Below are 22,524 nucleotides of genomic sequence, written 5' to 3'. Positions count from 1 at the left end.
TTGAATGTAGTTTTTTATTATCTGTGTCATTTCTAATACAGGTCCTCATACAGATTAAAAACATAGATTAAAAAATGTCTAGAGCAGCGAAAGCAAGAAGGTGAAAAGTTTCAGGAATACAGGGTTTGTGCTTTACATATTTTATGTGCAAGAAATATTTGCGTGTGCTACCGACTGCTTACAAGACTTTATATAGCAAGATTTCAGAGAGAGCAAGAGAAAGAAAATGATGGGCTTTTCTTAATCACTACACTGTGTCTCTCTACAGGATGTAAAGAAGTTGGCAAAAAGTCCAATTGGCACATGACATTAAAAGCCATATAGAAAGGCTGTATTAAAAAGGCATGTATTGCGACTTCTACAGTTCATCGAACACAAAATCTCAGAGACTTTAAACGTCACCCAAAATGTTCCCTACAGACAACAAAAATGACACAAATAAAGAGCACTCAAACTACTAAACTTTGCCCCTGGCTTTCTGATATAATATTTGGTTATTATGTAGTTACAAAATGAACTTTAGCCATCCTTTAATACGTTGAGATTTTTAATTATACAGCAGTTAATACAGATCCACTAATTTGCTAATATAGTACAACCACTCTGGTACATTTCACTGTTTACTGTTTCACTCAATTTGCCACATAGAATTCCTCTTCCTAGTTTGTAGCAGTTACAGCAGTGAAGTTAGTGACATTATCAGTGGACCTGACAAACAATACCTTCGCTACCTTGAAATTTTAGGATGAAGGTGAAAATTAAGAGAGGATGCCAATTAAACTCGGAGCAACTTTAACTGAAATGTACATATATCGTTTTTTAGTACAAATTACTAGAAAGCTTGTCAACATGCTATAAAATGTGTGTGGCTTATTTTATATTTGATAGTGAAGCAAAAACAAACAGACCATTTGTCGATATTGTGTGTGAAATATCAGTAACTCAATATTAATTTTTCCTGATTCTTGTTTACACAATTGTTGTTTAAAAGCAATAAAACAGTGCCATGAATTTGAACATAGACTGTACATAGACTCACAAAATCAAATTCATGAAGCTCTTCATCAAATCATAAATCTAGACTCTAATCTAATCTGGAGTATTCACTCAAAGATCAAGATTAAAACAAGAATTTGCAAAACACTACTGAACTGCCTCAGATTTCTATTCTAGCTACAATTTACTTGTATTTAAGATATTGTTCTGAAGATTGCATTTAAACATGCTGTATGTAATGTTTAAAACATTTAGGACCATAAAATTTCTTACATACCCCATTCAAGATTTTTGTTTCCGGTTTGGTCCTGTTCTACCCGCCACACTAATTACTAGTCTGTTAGCTTATACTGTAGTGTTCACCTGTTCTATGTAACTCTTTGGTTATTTAGTCTATATTCTGTATATCCTGTTGTTTCTTTGTAATACTGCAAAATTTTATCATGCATTATTGTCATTAAGTACATTATTCTTTTGACCCTCAACTGTTTCCCTAGGTTTTGAATATGGATTTCTCAGATAATAGACAATTCATAATACTGTAGGATTTGCCCTAATAAAGCTGAAACATGATTAAGCACTTGTTTTCTGCATCTCACAACACTGTACTGTAGAATAACTCTGAAGAATTATAATTTATAATTTAAAATGTTTAATTTCAGGCTGTTTTTCACATTTCTTTTGGCAAAGAAATTAGCCTGCTCTTAATCAAAAAATAGTCGCTCATCCTTTTCCTTACAAGGCTATACATGAGATGTTCATAGTTTTAACAGTGCCACAAGGTAAAATTCCTCATATTTGCTTCTTTAAACAATGCTTCTTTAAATATATGATCATGAATTACCAAAGTAGTGTAAAGCATCTCTAACAAAGGTATATGTAGAAAACAGCTAATTAATCTTGTGCTAAAACAATGAATGTGGTAAATATTAAATGCCCCTACTTATTCTGATTACACTAACTCACTCTATTTCAAGGCTCTAAACCCAAATAACTTTAGCTTAGGACCACTTATTGTTTTCATTTTTTTCTTGGCTTTTCAGTTTTTAATGAACTGAAATCAGGTTCACTGGAGCAGGGAAACCTCTAAAACAGTGTCCATGTCTAGTAAGTGTTCTTACTACATTAACAAAAATCCCAACTGTTGGAACATATACAATAACGAGACCTCTTAACTGGTATTACTTTTGAGTGTTCATAAGATTTAATATAGATAGATAGATAGATAGATAGATAGATAGATAGATAGATAGATAGATAGATAGATAGATAGATAGATAGATAGATAGAAAGAAAGTGCGAGAGATGTATGGCATTGTATAAATGAAAGACAGACAGTCTATTGTCTATATGTTATGGTCACAGTACCTTAGAGACCAGGCATATTCCAATAATGCACTGTGAAATGGCTACATGCATCGAACTGGTCAATACTATAATTGTTCGCTATGATATGTGTAACATACGGCTAGGTGCCATTTGCTTTTGGTGTCCCATGACTATTGCCTGTTGCTTATCTAACAACTTCCATGACATGATTTCCCTTTATATTGACAACTGCTACTTTGTCAGTGTAACTCTACCACACTGCTACTACATTTTTCTCACTTGGATTAGACCCAGAGACAAGATGTGGTCCACTATGTCTGGATTTTAAGTCTTTACTAAGCATTTAAACTAATATTAGAGTCTGTTAAAGCTTAGTCAGGTTCATTCTCCAAAAAAAAAAAAAAAAAAAAAAGATTTTCTTGATCCATGAAAGTCTGGCATTACAATATTTCCTGACAAAATGATTTCGTTAGAAATCAATTAACTGTACATTAGGATGTCATTTTGTGAAACATGACATGACTATATTGTCAGCCTACCTAATGCACGTATAATGCATGTACAGTACCAAGATACCACAGATCCACCAGTATGTCAGTGTGTGTATAACTGGTCAAATTTTGAGCCATATTCAGATTTTGGTGCAACTTATTTTAAAGAGATATATTAATATTTATTCAGGGACCAGGTCTGGACCATCGCCTTTGAAGCAATCACTTCCTAGGTGATAGATATAAATACAATACAATGTACCAGAATAGCAATAGGCAAAAATAAATACAGATTTGAAACATGATGTACAAGTAGACAAATTTGTAAATAGTCTTCTAACACTAGCTTAACATATTATGAATATATTGAGTCTGATTGTCATGATTATTTCAACTTTTTTTGTGCTCTCAGCTTGCAATTTCACTATGTATTCATTTACCTCCCTCTCCATGTAACTGCGTAATAGAATTAATTCACTTATATGAATGAAGGTTTTGTCATATTTTTTCCTTCATAAATTGTCCATACATTCCCAACCCTATGTGCTATCACTGAGTTGTTACTGATATATCATGATTGGTATTTTTATGGCTGTATAATAGTATTGCACAGAGATCCAATTCCTTGTAAGGTCCAGAAACATCAGAAAAGGCACCAGCAGGTTTCCCTCCCATAGGACATTACAGGAATAATTAAACTGTGCATTAGAAATGCTTTGGTTTTGGGCAGCTTCCAAGAATAGAATGGACTAGAATATTAGTGGAATATGTTCCATCAGAGTAGCCTGCACTCACCAATGTAATTCATCATAAATTTATTGGCAGCTCTGAAGACAAGAGAGCAGCCATGAAATGAATAGTAGGAGCAAAAATGCTGACATGGCATTGTATAAATGAAAGCCAGTAGCCATTAATTAACATGATGTGTGTGGCATATTGCCAACTGATGGCTACTAGCTCTCTGTACAGCTCTGCTACCATTTTTTGATTAGACTATTCTTTTAAAGTCATGAATCTCTGACCCTAGTTTAGCATTTCCTCTGAAAACTATAAAATGCATCATTCCCGGAACACGTACAGTATTTAAGAATTGTTTTAGAGAATAGTTAAGTAACAACAAAAAAAAAAAGTTAACTCTGTGCAAGATATTTTTGTAAGGCCGACTGTGACTTTACAATAACAGACACACATACTGTAGGATTTATGGTTTTAAACAAAAAAAGGCATTTCATATGCCCATTAGAGCAATTTCCTGCATTGGAGAGACGGTACTGAAAAACAGGTACTGTAGAAATACCAATAAATTCCTGGCAGTCAAAATCCTGTTAAAAGCTGATAAAGCGAACCCCAGGGATTATAATGTTTTAGTTGCATGGCACTTCCATCAACTGTAATACAGTGTATCTAATGTATCTTCAATACACAAACAATCTGTCCAGTCTGCCATGTCTCAAAATGAAAACATTGTGTATAGTGAAAGCAAGTATACCCTGTGTTAGTTTTGAGAATTCTGTGAAATGGCTGGTATCAGGAAACCTAATGTTAACTGTGAAAACACCCTGCCACAATTTAATGCAGGACAGTTTCAAATGTCTGCTTTTAAAACCAACAAACCAAGTGACTTCCCCGTTGGGGAAATGTATTCTATGCTATACATTAGAGGCTAAATGGTTAAGATTTGTAGAAGAAGGCATGGATTGTTTCACAATCAAATCTAATATAATATTTTTCTAAACCTAAAAATACTTGCATCCTTACTTTCTTTCTCTTAGGCCTCAGTTTCTGATTGGTCTGTAGTGACACTCCCATTCTGTTCCCCTACAACCTGCGGTTCCTGGGTTTCTGTAACTCCACCCACAATGAATTTTGGTCCGTCTCCGTCTTTTCCAACGACAGATTCAGAATCAACAGGGTTTTTTGACTGCTCTGTCAGGTTAGGCCCCTCCCACTTCTCTTCATCTAGCCGGCTGGAGATCGACCAGTAGAGGTGAGCTTCCAGACGAGCAGCAGCTAGCGCAAGCTCTCGGGCTGAAATAGAAGGAGTGTCCACCTATGGGCAAATGGTGGAATAGGGGTTCATGAAATCTTCAATCCAAATGCGAAAATTATTTCCTATTTATTATTATTAATTATTATTATTAAATAATTATTATTTATTTTAGATTTGCTGTGATTGTGACAATCTTTTTTAAGGTGCACCTTAAAAAAGACCAGCTATTTAACCTTTGCTGAATGTTTAACTACAGTAAATACTGTGTACAGAATCGTATACAGTCTAAAAGTCTTTCACCCCTGGCCAAAATATACCCTATGTAGGAAGTAGGTTTACACTAGTTCTTCAAATGTATTAATTTTGCACCTCAAAAGTATGATGAAATGCACCGTAGTCCACATCAAAGTATCCTTCGGCCAGGCACATCATCGGGCTGAACCTGTGACCCCAGAGCAGCTCCTCAGCCAAATAGGAGCTCCGGGCTTGACATGTCATACCTGTTTTTCACATAAGGAGACAGATAATACATATATAAATGTATAAAACCCTCAATTTAAGCATATGGTTGATGACTTGCATAAATCAGGTAATGGATATAAACGAATAAGCACAAATTATAATTATAAAGTCATTAGCAAAATGTATTTTTGCATGTCTGAAGCAGTTTTTGCAATCTTTTAGAAGCAGAACATTGAGAGCATCTACTGAGAGCATCCCTCAAAATGCACTTCACAAAAGAAACATTAGTTCAACTGATCAGATGAGACCAAAATAAAACGTTTTGCTCATGCACTGTCAGTATGTTTGGTGACAAATAAAATGCAGGACCTGACACCACTGTAAAATGCTGTGATGGATCAGGGCTTGATTGATCATTGCACTCCTTTGTGATTTTTGCACATTTGTTTTAGACTGTTGCTACAATGCTAAAACAAACTGCTGCTACAAACTGGGCACTGTGTTTACATACACAGAATTTTACTATTTCCCTTTATACATTACAAAACTGTAAAGGTTGGTGCTCCGCTGTCCCTTATCACTATTGCAATGTTTGTAAACGTTTGACTTTTATCTAGTGTTTTGTAGGTAATATCTAGTGTACTTAGTGATGTGTTGTCTCCTGTAGTTCTGTGTTTATGTAGCGCCATGATACTGGTGGACCAGTGTTTCATTTTACTGTGTACTGTAGCTGAATATTAATGAAATGACAATAAAAGCTTCTCTTGGGACGTCTGATAACATGAATTCAGCCAAAACCCTTTTGCCTCTGCCAGGATGTTCAGACTTGGCCATAGATAGAGCTTAAAATAAAAAAATGACGAGTCAAATATACTTTGCAGTTGTTGAAGAAATTCAAAATCAGTGTTTCACAATGACCATCTTATTGTGATTTTGTATTTAAAACCTACATTGAAGAGGGAACTTTATACGTATTGCCCGACTGTAACGGTCAAAGGGCTTTGATGTAATTGTGTCTGTCTCACCTGTAGCTTCCACCATGCCCTCAAGAATAACAACAATCTCAAAGTCTTCCTTCTCTAGCTGTGACTGGGACATGTCCCAGAATGGTGAGCGTGAGTCGATCTCGTGAGAGATGACTAATGGAGACACAAGGAACAAGCGGTCATCCCCTGTCTCAAAGCCCACACTGATATCTGTCTGATCCAGTGGAATAAATTCACCTAGAAAGGAAAAAATGACAATAGATGAAAATTGAGATAAAACATTAACTATCACTCAGATCTCAGACAGAACAACAACAAGAATTGCAAACAGGTGCATATTACGCGTCAATACTATAAAGTTTACCTTCGGATATTGAATTTTCAGTCAGACATTACAGACTGCTGCACTCATGTTTTCTTGTTAATATTATGAATTTACGTACAACTATGAAATGTATGCAATATGCAGCTAATAAAAAAAATAATATTCAATAAAAAACAATTGTTGTGTGGTTTCAGATTATTACAGCATGTGCAATAACATGTTCCCCATGTCAGATTATGCAATGAAGATTCAGTATAGATATGTTTTGCTTACATCTATAAATAATGCAGCAGCATAAACAGAAGCATTCTTTAAAGTTAAATTGAAAAATTTTGAGGATAACATCAGCATATTTGTGAGTCATGTGTGATGATTCTGCAATTCTTTGGCCTCTTCCTAAGCCTCTTAACAGCGGACACGGTGGCACAAAATCGGATGCACATCATATTATCATCTCTACAACTGTGAATCTTAACTCATGATATGATTATTATCCATGATAATCAGGCTCAAGATGAGAAAGTGTCTACCCTAATAAAATGTTTTTAAGAGCATTTTTATCATTCTATTTATTAAATAAATTTAAATGTTTTGGGTTTTTTTTCTAGGTTTTATATGCTGGATTTCTAAAAAGAATATTTATGAATATGAAAAAAAATTGATTTAAGGAGGCTCAATTTAGATTTAACTGAGAATAACAACAGTTCTTATTAGTAGACTTATTAGCCTTCCATTAATAACATTGCCATTTGAGAGTTCTGCCATTAAATACCGCAGTATTTTAAATGTGAAACACAGCAGTGGTGCGTTTTTTCAAGATGCAGATCTAACCACTGCAGCTATTGATTATTTTTGACAAGGAGATTTTTAACTTGTCCACCACCAGGAGGCACCCCTGCATTCATCCCTAACTTTGCTGACGTTGAGCTCTTTGATTTCCATATTTTAAGGTCTTAATGATTTGAGAAGCTGCAGCTGGAGTCTCACCCTCTTGGGTCTGTTTGGATTTGATGAGCTTAGCTCTCATGTTTGCTCCCACGATGTGTGAGGATCTCAGATCTCCGACTCTAAACATCAGACACAGCTTATCGTCGCGCAGAGAGATGACCGCGTTCCGGGAGAACACCAGCGTCTCTGCCCGCTTGTTTGGCTGAGAGATCTTCACAAACATACAGCCAACCTGAAAAAGTTGGAAAGTAGAAGAAGGTTATAGGATTATATAATTATGTCAAAAGCAGATTTCCCCAGTGAGATCTATTCCCAAAACAGGAAAATTAATGCTGGCAGAAGTGAGACAGCAAAAATGTCTAGTATTTTATCTATGTATTTCTTTATAAAAATGGCATTCTTTAAATGTCACTGTAAAGTACAAGTTCAGAATTATTTTTAAAGACCCTGCTCTGTTTTTTTTACCCATAAGGTACCATCAAAATTGTGCACCACACAACACAAATAATTACCAATCAATCTGTTTTTTTAACACACAAAATTACAGCATTACAGAGCCTTCTAGAATTATCAGCACCTTACATGAACACCCTACATAATAATTAAAATTGTACACTCAAACAATGTAAGAAACTATGTTACATATATAATCTGTAATATATCATTCTTAAAAAATTCGGTTTCACAAGCAAACACATTATCATTATGGAATTTTTAAAATGCATTAATAAACGAAATGATTACAAATTATAAATAATTATTGCAAGATCCTCATAAGCAAATGAAAACAAATTAAGACTGAATTTATATTAGTATTCTAACCAGATGGTATTGGCAATGGAGATTGTGTGTGCGTGCGTGCGTGCGCGCATGTATGTGTGTGTGTGTGTGTGTGTGTGTGTGTGTGTGTGTGTGTGTGTGTGTGTGTGTGTGTGTGTGTGTGTGTACATGCGTATCCCCAAAATATATGGGTGAAATACAGCCTGAGGATGAGACTTTAAATTAGGACAATCAGAGCAAGACAAATTACACACACACACACACACACACACACATACACACACACTCACACACACACACACAAATCCCCATTGCCAATACCATCTTGTTAGAATGCTAATATAAAATTAGTTTTTAATTTTTAGTTTTTTTTTTTATAGTTTTTCATTTGAATGATGAAAAGTAAATTAACTTCTCAGGACAGGGGGGAATGAAACATACTGTAAAGGAACAAGGACAGCACAATCAGGTGGAATAAAAACAGAGAGGAAGAACTCTTTAAAAAGCATGACTCATTTGACTCTGTCGGAAATTACACACACACACACACACTTTAGAGGAGCTGCAGAGGAACAAGTACTGAGTGCAGTGAAAGCCAGAATCCATTTTCACAAAACCTGACTGCATGTGAAAGATTCTGCTGCAGCAATGTGCTACAAATTTGGAGAGAAACATGAGAGAAAGATAAGAAGAGCAAAGAAAAAGAGTTATGTACAGACCATGAAAGGTTAAAAGCTAGCTTTCAAAATTACTAATATACCTGAGTACTAAAATTAAACCATTGAAATGTCTAATGATTTAATGCCTAATAATAAAACTATTAACTGTGCAAAATGGTTAAACAATGCTGTTAATTATGGCCAATCATGCATGTCTGAACCACACACAGGTTTCAACACTGAGGATCTGGGATGAGGACTATGGACCTGTACTGTAAATTTCTAAACGGATGTATCTCAACTGTGAAAAAATGTAATTACATTACCACAAATTTAGCCTGGCAAAATGACACAATTAACTAGATAAAAAAAAATATATACTGTATATGTCAAATATTTGATGTAGCCTAAAAGTAAAAGCTTTGTAAGTAACATTAACACCAGTAAATTCCTGCATTAATACATTGATATACAGTGGTGTGAAAAAGTGTTGGCCCCCTTCTTGCTTTTTTTATTTTCTTTTGCATGCTTGTAACACTTTAATATTTAAGACCATCAAACAAATTTAAATATTAGTCAAAGATAACACAAGTAAACACAACATGCACTCTTTAAATTAAGGTTTTTATTATTAAGAGGAAAAACTAATTCCAAACCTACATGGCCCTGTGTGAAAAAATGTTTGCCCCTAAACCTAATAACTGGTTGGATTGTGAACAGGTGTGGCAGTAATCAGGCTTGGGTGTGGCTAGAGAAGTTGTGATAAAACACAGTTATGTTTTGGGGGGCCATTTTTCACACAAGGCTATGTGGGTTTGGATTTTGTTCCCCTTAGTAATAAAAAACTTCATTTAAAAACTGCATGTAGTGTTTGCTTGAGTTATCTTTAATTAAATTTGTTTGATGGTCTTAGACAGTAACGTGTGACAAACATGTAAAAAATACTTTTTTCACACCACATTGTGTATCTATCTATCTATCTATCTATCTATCTATCTATCTATCTATCTATCTATATATATATATATATATATATATATATATATATATATATACAGTATATATGACTTCTGCATCTGTATAACCAAATGTTCTCACTAAAAACACTTGTATAACTTATGGACTTAATTTATCTCTGATTATGAAAGAGGAGTACTGTAAGTCATCATAGCTGCAAGGCACTGTTTCATGTATTGTTAGGTTTTCTATTTCTATAGATATGTCAGAGAAATAACATGTTTGTGTGATCGATATGTGAAAAGGTGCATGAGTGCTTAAAAAGCTAAAAAAAAAAAAAAAAAAAAAAAAAAGGCATGTGAATGTGTCCTTACCATAAAAGCATTGACCATTGAGCCCAGTATGGCTTGCAAAAGTAGAAGCAGAGTGCCCACAGGACACTGGTCAGTGATGACACGATGGCCATATCCGATGGTGGTCTCAGTCTCAATGGAGAAAAGAAAAGCGGAGATAAATCCGTTAACATTATTCACACATGGAGTCCACGTCTCATCCTCCAAATGATCCAGATCTCCCCTAAAAAGAGAAAGACAGAAAGAAAGAGGGATAAATTGATTTGTGTACTGTACAAGTGTAGCTTGGGCTGATTTATTTCTTGCCCAGTCTCTAGCTTCATGCAGCCTATCAGTGATGAAATCCACCTAGACTTTAAGAGCACTGGAGCAATATTTTCACTTACAGATCTGTAGCACCTCATCAACGGTGGCTGAGAAGGTGCACATTAAATAAAGTCACGGTCCTATCCATTAAAATGCTTTTGAAGGAGAAAGTAAATGTAACTAGACTAAACTATCTTTAATATGACCAAATAATATACAAATTACAGTATATAACAGGATTAAAGACAGAACTGGAAGTTAAACAGTGTTTGAACAAACAGGTTCAAACCTTTATGTTCACAATGTTTGTCGTCCAGAGGAAAGAAGACAGGAAGCCAGTAGAGCAGTACAGACTTACAAAAAAATTAGAAATCATGACTGCAGCTGCCTATTTGTCTTCATGTGGATGTCTGACAGTTCATACTTATTGGAGACACCTTTGATACAGCCTCACTGTTAAAACCTAATAGTTTCATTGTTAAACTATAGACAGATTTTAGAACTCAGATCTGATATCATGATCATCTATTACTATAATAAATGTTTAAAAGTAAAGCATTCATGATTTTACATGCCATTTGGAAGTATCCTCTTATACTTACCATTTGGTAAGCTGTACCTCCTTGGAGACAAGTCTCTCATGTCACCAGGAGTCACTAAAGCAGAGCCTGGACTAAATCATGCAGGATTTATTGTAGCAAACAGACTAATTTTATTTAAGAGTCCACGTAGACTTCAGTGTACAGAGCATCTTAGCTGTACATAAATCTTGAGGGAAATTTATCCAGCCTAGGAATAAATATTTTAACATTGTAGATAGGATCAGAAATTAAGTGGAACTCTTCATTGTGACCTTGACACAGGGTGGGGTTTTAAATAGGGATATGTCTTCTGACTAATTTTTTATTTGGATGAACATATATTCAGCCAACTGCTAGCAGAGTGAAAAAGTGGATTTCTTTTACTGTCTAAAATTATTTTAAAATTGAAAATTAATCAAACGACAAAAGGAAATTGTTAAAATAACCGAAATAATTACTTTATTTAGCAAGTGACTTTGATCCTGAAATGCAGTGGTGAAATCCAGATTTAGTCATAAAGGTTAAGAGCGAAAGAGAGAGTAGAGAGAGAGAGAGAGAGAGAGAGAGAGAGAGAGAGAGAGAGAGAGAGAGAGAGAGAGAGAGAGAGAGAGAGAGTAGGAGTTTGCTGTTTTTATGTTCTCTAGTACCCACCCACTCAGATGACTGCAGGTTAATCTCAGGTGGGTATGTGTGTATGCCTGTATTTGTGTACATTTGAGTGGGTGCCTGAAACAGTTCCTGAAGAATATAATCCTTTATAATATGTACGTTTTCTCTATTTAGTGTATGTAAGCGTTAAAGGAATGCATTCTTTTTAAAAATGATACCAACATCAAAGATCTTGAGTTTCTGTGTTAGCATGAGTGAGGTCTTTCACTGCAGAGTATGCCAATTTGCATAGCACTCTGAAACCTTGATTTCAATATGGCAGCTCTTGTTGGCTGACAGCTATGATGTATGCATCAGAGGAGCCAGCTTCTCCCCAATATTTAGCCACCTCATCACGCAAAAGAGCACACCTCTTCCTATCGTTGCACAAGGACGGTGGTCTGGTGTGATATTTTACTGCTATCTGAGAACAGGCTTTATAGTCATAACCTAAAGATCTCTTTTATGTATTTGTTTCAGCATTTTGCAATACACACATTCTAAAGACCAGCTGACACAAACTTGAATTCCCATACCTCTGTCCATGTGCAATTTAAAAACTGGCCAACACACCAAATTATTCAGTCAGCACTGCACTTAATATGATGCATGATATCCAGTCTGTAGAATCTTACAAAAGTGTTCAGTGAGGTCTATAAGGCCCTAAAAAAACAAACACCCCAAATCATGGCCCAAAGTGGTTGCTTATTCCTTTAGTAATTTCCACATAAATCATCAAGCATATTGCCTTGTGGCAAAAAAAAAAAAAAAAAGAATTATAGAAAATTCCCACAAAGAGCATCCATAGCTGATCTAGCAACTGCTTGTGTAGTTTTCACTTATAATGAGGGCCATCCCTTAACAATAGGTCTGAACATAGATTTTAAAATCCCAGGCACATGATTTGCCTTCAGAGACAGAACTGCTCTATGCTGGTAGATTGTGTGCCAGCATCTGCAAGATTTAGAACCATATAACTCCGCTGTGGTGTTGTCCATGTGGACAGCAATATGATGTCCTCTCAAGAAGAGTGGATAATACTTTAGGGTTACGAATCTTTATGTGAGAATTACTGTCCTGCATGGATACATTGTCTGCACACTACTTTGGCCATGGTGTGTTTGGTCTAAATTGAGGGAGGTCACCCATCGCTGGAATTCTCTCAGATCTCTCTGAACTCACCTACATTTGTAGATGCTAGTATGCTCAGATGCTGTACAAACATCCTGGTGTTTTGCAAGGTCTCTTGTTCTGACTGTGCTTCTAAAAGCCAACCATCGCTATAACTGTCCTGACCAATGGCTGCACCACAGCCCCCTAAGAGCATTTCACAAATGCCTGAGGGCTCAGTGGGAAAGAAAGACCAAATATTCGTACATCACATTCTGAAAAGCAGACCAAATCTCAGAAACCTTCAGTGGGGAGGATATATGAGGGGAATGAAAATATTTGTCTTGTAGATCAACTGTAGTTTGTGTGGTACAAAGTGAAAGAGGACTATATGTGCCAACAATCTGAACGTTTCGGATGTGTTTGTTCCTCATGCACAGGTCTAGAATCAGCCTCCCTCTTTTGGGTCTAGGAAACACCTTGAGTAGAAACTGGAATTAGAATGAAGCAACCTGGATTTTTTTCCTTACTGGGCAAGCTGGCACTTCAGGATTGGGCATTTATATGGTGTTTTGTGATCCTAACAGCTAAGGATTGGTGACCTGTGTAAAAGTTAAGAGCAGGAGGACTACCTGGGGAGGCATAACTGCAGAAAATCTGCTCTCTATGTTTTCTTCACAGTGTTGTTGCATTGAGGATACTGAACAAGCCCTAAGGATCTCGACATCCAGCACCTGGACTTCTTCTTTGTGATAAAGTCTAGTGAGGTTGAGCCACTGTGCACACCACTGAGCCAGCTGTGCCAGAGGCATGTGAGAAAGTACATTTCCCCCCACACGCCCCATGTATGGAGTTTTTAGAGAAAGCAATTTTTCTCCATGTACAGTGATTTCCTCTTCGAACTGTGGAAGATAAACAGAAGTTTCTTGCTGCAAGTTTCTTGCTACACTCTTCTCCCTAGCTTCCACTAGTTGTAAACTCTGCAAAATCTTTTCCCATAGCTAGGGCTATATATCCCATAGCTATATTGCAGTCTAAGACAAAAGAGTATCTGGTGAGTGTCCAGGCATGAAAACTTGTTGCCACATGGACAACCTGTAGCAGGTGGCTTTTCCATCTCTCTGGTGGGAGATGGATCTGCATCTGTGTTAAAGGGTTTTAAGTTCTCAGTGGGTTCTAGACTAACGAACAAGAAACAGATGTCATTTGATCAAGACAATTGTCGGAGCAAGTACATTGTTTAAAGGCAGGCAAACTCTGTATTCCCACAAAAAGAAGGCATTTCTGTGGTAAAGAAAATGGCTCACCAAGGCCAAAGTTATAACCCTGTGCTTATGTTGTCAGTTTGAACCGTTGACTTTTTAGCCAAGCCTACCAACCTAGCCACAATAGTGTATTCTGAGTAAAGTGAGAAGAGGTACATCAGCCCTTAAAAACTGGAGAAGAACATATCCCGCTTGAACCAATACAGGCATCTAAATAGAGGTTAGCACACAGTGAGATGTAAAATCTAATGCTTGAAAGAAAACTAATACCTGATACAGATTTGTTACCGACATTAGGTAATGCGAAAACCTAAAGATGCATTGCCAGTGTCGTCTAATACAATTACACCTCTCACACCTTACAGTGTCTGTACATGCACACAATTCATTCACCTTTTACTTGCTCTCAGTTTATGTGTAATGTAGGATGATGCTGTAGTACCTACTCAGGATATTTTTTACAGAAGATATTTTGTGGTCTGATACTAGTGTAGGGATAGATGAATCCCTGTAAATTTGTGTGTATGTTTGGTTTAAATACCTGCAGTATGCAATAAGGTACCAAATAGCACCAAAGAAAAGCCAGGTGACGGCGTAGGCCATGACGAAAACAAAGAGCGAGCAGCGCCAGTTCAGATCCACCAGAGTGGTGAAGATGTCTGTCAAGTAACGGTAAGTTTCCCGCATGTTACCATGCTGTACATTGCATCGGCCATTTTTCTCCACATAACGTTGCCTCTTACGTTTACTGCGGGCTAGAAAGTAGAGAGTAGAGAGGGTGTCAAAGAGAGACAAAGAAGGAAAAAATTGAATGAGGATGGATGCCATACAGTAAGAAACGAGGCAAGTAAGTGAGACAGATAGAGAAAAGACTGCTAAAAGATAAGAAAGAGACAGAACAGGGAGACAAGTGGGTCAGACAGACAGGAAAGTAAGATAAAGTGGAAAGCAGTAAATGAAAAATGAGCCAAGATAGTGTGGATAAATAAATAATGTGGACAAGGAAAAGCATAATGCAATATTATATAACTGTTCTTCTATGCTGATGCACTTGCACACATGCGTGCATGTACAAATTATCATTTAAGAATTAACAGTTCAACAACAACAAAAAAAACTAAAACTGTGTATCTGTTTTGCTGGTGAGAAAGCAAGCACCCTTTTACAAAAGAATGACAGAAGATAAAACAATATTTAACATGTACGAATATTGCTTTTTAAAAACTGGTGAAATCTCTTACCCCAGCCAAACCTTCCTCGTTCCTGCCCTGTCGCTTGCGGTTTCTTTCTGTGCTGATTGGCTTGTGCTTCCCGTGCAGCCATCTTGTCCTGGAATGACATGCTGTTATTAGCATTCACTTGTGGGGGTGATGATGTCTCTGTGGTTACAACATGCCCGAGTTCCTCAGATACATTAAATACTCCAGTGGCAGGAGCATCTTCTTTGGTCTCCTCAGCAGGCACCTCCCCTTTCTCTGGGACCGGCAGAGAGAGGGTCTCTGGCCGAGAAGAGAATGTGGAGTTTTCTAGTGCCATCTGTGTGTATAGTGTGTGAATGTGTGTGTGTCAGTGGGTGGACAGCTATGTGTGTGTGTGTGTCCTAATGTGTTAATGATCTTTCTTGGTGTGTTATTCTCAGTTGCAGGAGCTCATCTGTGCCAACTTGCTTCCTGTACAGAAATAGGAGAGAGAAACAAAAGATAGCTGTGATTAGTAAGATATAAAGATTCTACAAAACATAATCTCTATTAAAAGGACAAAAATTATTCATCGCCTGGTCATCCCAAGTGTAGCAGGATATAAAAATGTATTTTTTACTATTCAGTCAAATAAATAACTAAGGACATAACATAACAAGGCATGTTGTTACAGGAAAATAATCCATGACATAGAGTTATGATGCAGCCCCATTGAAAGCTGAATAAATTATTTTCTCAGTATTTTATAAAGGGATAATTGCAGTGATATTCTAACAATTATTTTTCATTTTTCTCTTACATAACTACACCTTTTTCATCTGTTTATACATAGATTATGTGGAGCATCCCCTATTAAAATCCCTGTGAATGAGCTGTTAGCGTGTTACAATAGCGTGTTAGTATAAACACTTTAATATAACCATGATTTGGGTTACAGTTAGCACCATTAATAGATCTTCTGTTATAGTAAAGTAGTAAAACACCTTCAGATCAGATCCAAAAATTCAACAGTATAGACATGTGACATATATTTCCTGTAGATACACTATATTGGCAAAGGTTTGTGAATACTAGGGCATCGCACCAGTATTGTTGAACATCCTTGCCCAGTTAAGTGCCCCCTTAGCTCTTATAATATCTTAGCTGTTATAAACCACCATTCTCCAGGGAATGCAGGCTTTCCGCTTAATTGTGGACCATGTCTCTGGGGATTTTTTATCTTTCAGCCATAAGGGGCATTAATGATGCTAAAGACTGATATCCAGGGAGGACTTCTGGCACACGGTAAGTGTAATTAATATTAAAAGTGAAAACTGGAGTTTAGGTCAGAAATCTGTGCAGGTCATTTAACTTTTTTCACACTAACATTGATAAACCATGTCTTCATGAACCTTTCTTTGTGCACAGGGGCCTTGTCATGCTGGACAAGGGTTGGGCTATGTTCAAGACTACATATAAGTATGAAGGTATGTTAAAAGATGGTCATCATGTAGAATTTTATCCCAAATTGGCATCTATATCTGCATTCTTGACTCAACTGTTCTCATAGTTGACTTTGTATGTTTTATCTGTCAACACAACTACATCACTCCTTTCAGTTCAAAAGCCAAACACACAAATACACTGCCTAAGCAATTCAGCCCGTATGCTAGTTTAATTACATAATAGTACATTATAACATTCCTTGTAATAGTGCCTTCAGAAAAGAACAAGCATTAAGTCAAGAGCGGTTGCTGCCTCAAAGCTTTGCCTATCTAGGCACCTAACTCTGAATGGAATATAGCTGGAGTGATTAAAAGTGCAAGAATTGCAAGGCTGCTCACAATTTGATTTATTATTTATTATTTATTACGATCCCAAGCTGTTATTATTGCTGCATCTCACAGTATTAGCAAATTATTACATAGTGTGTATGTATGGTGTATGTATAGGGCAGTTCTGATTCGGATAAGTTATCATTTCTATAGTAGCAACTACTGTGGACACAAAAAAAGATTGGTATTTGAAGCTAACTATGATTTCCTTTGTCTTGATTAAAGCCCCAATCCCAGCTATAGAAAAGTGCTAATCATACTGTAGAGTTATGCCTAAAAATGTCTACAATGTTCTAGCACATTTTTTGCCACATGATATGGGGTGATTTACTGCAGATTAAAGTGTTTGTCATGATAAGGGTCTTCTGTCATGATAAGGGTCTTCTGTGCATAATCTATAAGCATGTTATTTAATATGATGAAGCTTTTTGAAGGAGGGGTTTATTTAACTTTTATGTTGGAAGCTTAGTAACAAAGTAGTACAAAGAGAGATTGGTGAGACTATTTATAGCTGCTATAATCTAAGTGATGACATGAACTAAATTGCTTCAAGGACATTCCGTAACTTTTATAAATAAATTCCACATTACAACAAGCCCATCACTGATTAGTATCCTGTAACAACAGTGCATATTATGGTTTATTTCTTATTTCTGCATAAGTTTAATATGTATATGTCTGAAAATGATGTTTTGTGGATCAATGCAAATTCTTTCCATACAAATCCACAATGCATCAGTGAATCTATTGCAACTTAGTGTGTAAACAGTCACTGGTGCATAACTATTCAACTTGAAATAAATGAAATGGAAACATAACCGCATGTGTATGGCGCATACACGTGCACACACACTACACCTCTTCTAGTCCACTTCTCTGCAAGCCAGAATTACAGTACGACCATAATATTCATTCAAAAAGGATGAAGAGACAGAAACGGCCTGTTGCTACGTCTTTCATGCGCTCCCACTCACCAGGTCTTTGCTGAGATTCTGCTATTATGTCACTATTGATTATTCCTCAAACAGTACAAGAATCCTTATAGAATCAGAGCAGTCTGTGTGTGTTACACCCAGTGTCTCTGTGTGGTTATAATGCGGCATGGTCAAGCATAACCTATCCCCTTAGTGTCTCTTTCTCAGACTCTGCAGACTCTGTATGGCAATTGTGTCTGTGTGTGTGTTTGTGTGTGTGTGATATGATCCCGATCGGAGCACCAACATGGCTCTATATTTAGTTCGGATGCTTAAGCTTGAGTAATTGCGTTTCATCATTGACAACTCGCTTCAGCTTGCCCATGTATAGACAAATAGTTCTTGTGTGCACAGACATTATCAGTATGCAGGTTGTGTTTAAACCCCAGGTTCGTGGAAAAATAATAAACAGAGACCGCACACGTTGGGATGAGAATGCAGACTCCACTCTGGCTATTTCTAATTTTGGGTCATCAACTGATAAGCACATGCGTGTGCACAAACATATACACACAGACACAGACACACAGGAAAAAACTCATCACCAAGAGATTCTGAATGTGGAATATTTTATTAGACCTGCTCCAATTAAAGTATCAGGGTTAGACAATTCTGGTAATCGTGTGAGAGTGTATGTGCGTGTATGTGCATGTTTATGAGCAGAAAGGGTCATGTGATCTCTAAATGTGGCCTTCTGAGAGGCGAGAATGTCAGATTTGCACACAGATGCAAATATACACTGACATTTTGAGAGAAACTCTGCCATGTTACACACACACATACACTCACACACAAGAAATGGCCTTTGGGCTATATGTGTGGGGAGGGATGTTTTTACCTCTTTATGGGGACCAAATGTCCCCAACCACATTTGCCATTTTTACTTGTGGGATAAATTAAAAAAAACTCAAAATATGTTCTTGGTCAATAGGATATAGACATAATTGTATAGCATGCAGGACTGTGAAAATAAGCAGTGTTAAGTAATCCAAAGGAATTGCTTCCTATATAATCTCCGCTGCTCTCTATAGTGGATGTTGCTTCTGAACAATTTAATCTCACAAATTCCCAGAGGGATTTAAGTCATTTAATGTCCTGGCTGTTTCTCAACCGCAATTCCCACCTCCGCAAGCCACTTTTGGCACCTTGTTGGAATATCCAATCCAATCTCAGACAGCTGAGATCAGAGAATCCAGCATTAAGTCAATTCAAATACCCCATGGAGGTATCCACATTTGTCAAAATACAAAACACTTCTGCTATGATGCTATATCTCCAAACCTTAATCCCAACTCAAACATGTTTTAAAGCAGCATGAATGCTAGTAAACTAGGAATATTCAACTAGATATGCAACTACCAGCACTAAATGGTGACAACACATACACTTTAATGCTTAACCATTTTATTGCTATATACAATTAGAAGCGATTATATATTATTTCATAGCAGTGCCTGACATTATTTTTGACTTGCAACTCAGATTGCAAACATACTGTATGAAATACGTCAGTTTTCCAATCAGAACAGAAAGAGTGAATAATAATAAGGAAAAAAATAGAGTCTGTGAAAACTCTTCTTTTTGTAAATTGGCCGCTCTAACGCTGTAGCTATGTATCATGTAGTCTATGTTACACCGCTTTGTGTTTAGAGCTGATGAACTTTGGACATTTGGTAAAATATATTAAAAAGTTCAGATACATGATTTTCTTTTGGTCCACTGAAACACTTCCCTTCCCATCTGCTGCCTCATATGGATTATAGAGCTGTCTATCACTTCTCTCGAGAAGAAACCTGGAAGCATTACTCAACATCACCTCTGCTGTTTCAGCCAGTTACTAGCCAAAAATCTTGTTGAGCCCATTTGTGTTTAATTTTAGAAGCTTTGGTTATCTTCTTGACTTTTAAGCGAGAATCCAGCCTCTCTCATACTTCTTTGCTCTACATACTCAAGTGCCATTTCTTCTTTACTCTGAGCAGCTTGCTCTCTCTGATAATAATGCTGTTTCCTCTTATTGTCTTTCTCCCAGCACACTAGTTGTCCTTCACTGAACCACACTCTCTTTGTTTCTTCAGTATGCCACTCACACTCGTATGATTGTCAACAACTTTAACTGCAATTTGTCTATGTGAAAATCCAACACGATTTTCTATGCTTATAACCAGTGTTTTACCAAGTTTCTCACTTCTTTTATTTATGTTAACACTATTAGTTTATGAATACCTTATAGCTGTTGTTTAAGACCTGAGTTTGGACTCTATATTAAGAACACCTGATTTCAATAGTCTGGAAATAATCACTTTATTGCTACCGAGCATGATAGTATACTTCCTATGCGACCAATACAAAGACACTAATGACTACCTGACAACCACACAACACTTGGCAACCAAATAGATGAAGCGGTCTCGTTCATTCTGCTTTTCCTCTTTTAGGAAAAGCCTGGTGCTAATTAGTTTTTCTGCTGTAGAACTTTGCAGCTGTCGGCCGTGCTAACGTCACGTTACTACGCAGTTAAAATGATCTCAAACATAAGCGATAAAGGTCAGTTTTCACTGTTAACACGATGGATGAAGACATGAAACCCGACCTGTTTGATACAGGGAATACAGATGAGGAGGTGAGAGAGCTGGACAGAGTAATAGATTAAAGTGCTGCTGCATCTATCTTTTAAGTAGAGATAAAGGAAAGGCTATTTTGCCACCGTCTTTAGGTAACCATAAGTAAAACCCCAACGTTAACCAGAGTGGGTTGTTGGATATTATTAAACAAATAGGGATGAGTTCTGCACACACACCCAAACCCACACACACACTCGTGTTAATGATCAAAATATATATATAAATATATATATATATATATATATATATATATATATATATATATATATATATATATATATATTTATATATATATATATTTATATATATATGGGTTTTTGTTTGTTTGTTTGTTTTTGTTTTTTTTAATGAACAATGGGGAAATAGATAGATCACTCCACATGTAACAAAAACAGTGCATAAACATCAACGTATGACACAATTGTAACCGAGCAATTCTTTATTTATATACGGCTTTTGATGTATATATAACTTAATGATGAAATATCTACATTTCAATAATGTGTCGGTTGAATTAAAAGAGCAGGTGTGTAGGCAGAAAAGCTGTCACCTGTGAACACACAATCAACACGATACAAACAAAGGCCAGCTCAGCCTCCAAACATTATTATCTCATTCCAGTGGAGACGTTTTCTTTATATAATCATTAAAAAAAAACAACGATAGACTCACGACCCATATGTCTCTTAAGGAAGATAAATCCTACCCTTACCTGTTTTCAGGCTTCTTTCAGTCTTGTAACTTCACCAAGGATTTTTGCTTTTAATATTGTTTTTTGGTTTTAATTTCAGTTAGATGTTTGAATAGCCTAAGCGTATACATTTTGGGTTATACAGCAGTTATATAGCGGATGTTGCTCTGCATCCCTTCGTGTTCTTTATGTCCTCCAGGAAACAACAGCGTATCTCTTGTCCAATCCTGGCGAGAAAAGAGACGGGGAGGGGAAATGTTTGCGAATTTAATCTAAACGCGGAATCCGGGCGATTTTTTTTTGTAACCGTGTTACGGTTAAAAATGGAGGCGGATCCGGAGACTGAACATCTGAAAGGCTCGAGCACGACTGAGCAGCGAGAGCATCTGCGCAGGTGACGAACAGCGGCGGCGCGCGAGGAACATAAACAGGAGGGAGGCGGTGTTTCACAAATTCGACTCTTTCCCGTTTTAGTTACCACAAGAACCGCCTATTAATATTTGAAACTAAAACGGTTTGTAATTCAGAGTTTTTTGGAGATATTTTAGAGGACGGTATTTATTTATTTATTTATTTATTTTATGTTTTTCTGTGTATTTTGAAGAATAGCAATGAAATATTCATTGCATCCATTGACTAAAAACACAACAAATAAATTCCAGTTATATATGAGAAGTACCAGCTTCCATACACTCAAACCATCTTTGAATTTTTTCTTGTATACATATTTATATATATATATATATATATATATATATATATATATATATATATATATATATATATATAGAGAGAGAGAGAGAGAGAGAGAGAGAGAGAGAGAGAGAGAGAGAGAGAGAGAGAGAGAGAGAGACTCCCACCTATAAACAGCCCCAAGCTGTTAGATGGCTTTAACTGGTAACCAGTCTCAACTGGCCAAGTTGGTGAGATGAAGTTTTTAGAGGACATAATAGTCATGTCAGTCTTGTTCTTATTTAATTTGCTTTGTTTGATGTTTTTAGGGCATTTGGACACTTACTGTAGTTATTTTGCTTGATTT

At 36.5% G+C, this 22,524-nt stretch overlaps 1 protein-coding gene across 2 annotated transcripts; it reads right to left on the bottom strand.

Moving 5' to 3' along the window:
- On the bottom strand, positions 1-21,933 carry kcnj9 (potassium inwardly rectifying channel subfamily J member 9). 2 transcript variants are annotated; one of them, XM_047806627.1, is made up of 9 exons: positions 21,507-21,933; positions 15,600-15,856; positions 15,428-15,515; positions 14,728-14,941; positions 10,298-10,499; positions 7,567-7,759; positions 6,294-6,491; positions 5,176-5,306; positions 1-4,866 (listed from the first exon to the last, which is right to left on the bottom strand). In XM_047806627.1, the coding sequence occupies exons 2-9, from the start codon at positions 15,720-15,722 to the stop codon at positions 4,585-4,587; spliced, it is 1,431 nt and encodes a 476-aa protein (XP_047662583.1). In that variant the 5' UTR covers positions 15,723-15,856; positions 21,507-21,933; the 3' UTR covers positions 1-4,584. The 2 variants fall into 2 exon arrangements, with proteins under 2 accessions (XP_047662583.1, XP_026993149.1); XM_027137348.2 differs by having other exon boundaries at positions 15,428-15,856; positions 21,507-21,930.
- Positions 21,934-22,524: the final 591 nt, after the last annotated feature.

The sequence above is a fragment of the Tachysurus fulvidraco genome, chromosome 22 (genome assembly GCF_022655615.1).
Source record: "Tachysurus fulvidraco isolate hzauxx_2018 chromosome 22, HZAU_PFXX_2.0, whole genome shotgun sequence".
In the NCBI taxonomy this organism is placed as follows: domain Eukaryota; kingdom Metazoa; phylum Chordata; class Actinopteri; order Siluriformes; family Bagridae; genus Tachysurus; species Tachysurus fulvidraco.
Note: the sequence above shows the minus strand (reverse complement) of the source record. Positions and strands in the feature narration are given on the sequence as shown.

What these genes read in the sequence shown, in the direction of transcription:
- kcnj9 (XM_027137348.2), bottom strand. Translation starts at nt 15,722, where the DNA reads ATGGCACTAGAAAACTCCACATTCTCTTCTCGGCCAGAGACCCTCTCT. An exon ending in ACGAGGAAGGTTTGGCTGGG is followed by an intron (nt 14,942 to 15,427) that starts GTAAGAGATTTC and finishes TCTACTTTCTAG; the next exon opens with CCCGCAGTAAACGTAAGAGG. An exon ending in ATCCAAACAGACCCAAGAGG is followed by an intron (nt 6,492 to 7,566) that starts GTGAGACTCCAG and finishes TTTCCTTTCTAG; the next exon opens with GTGAATTTATTCCACTGGAT.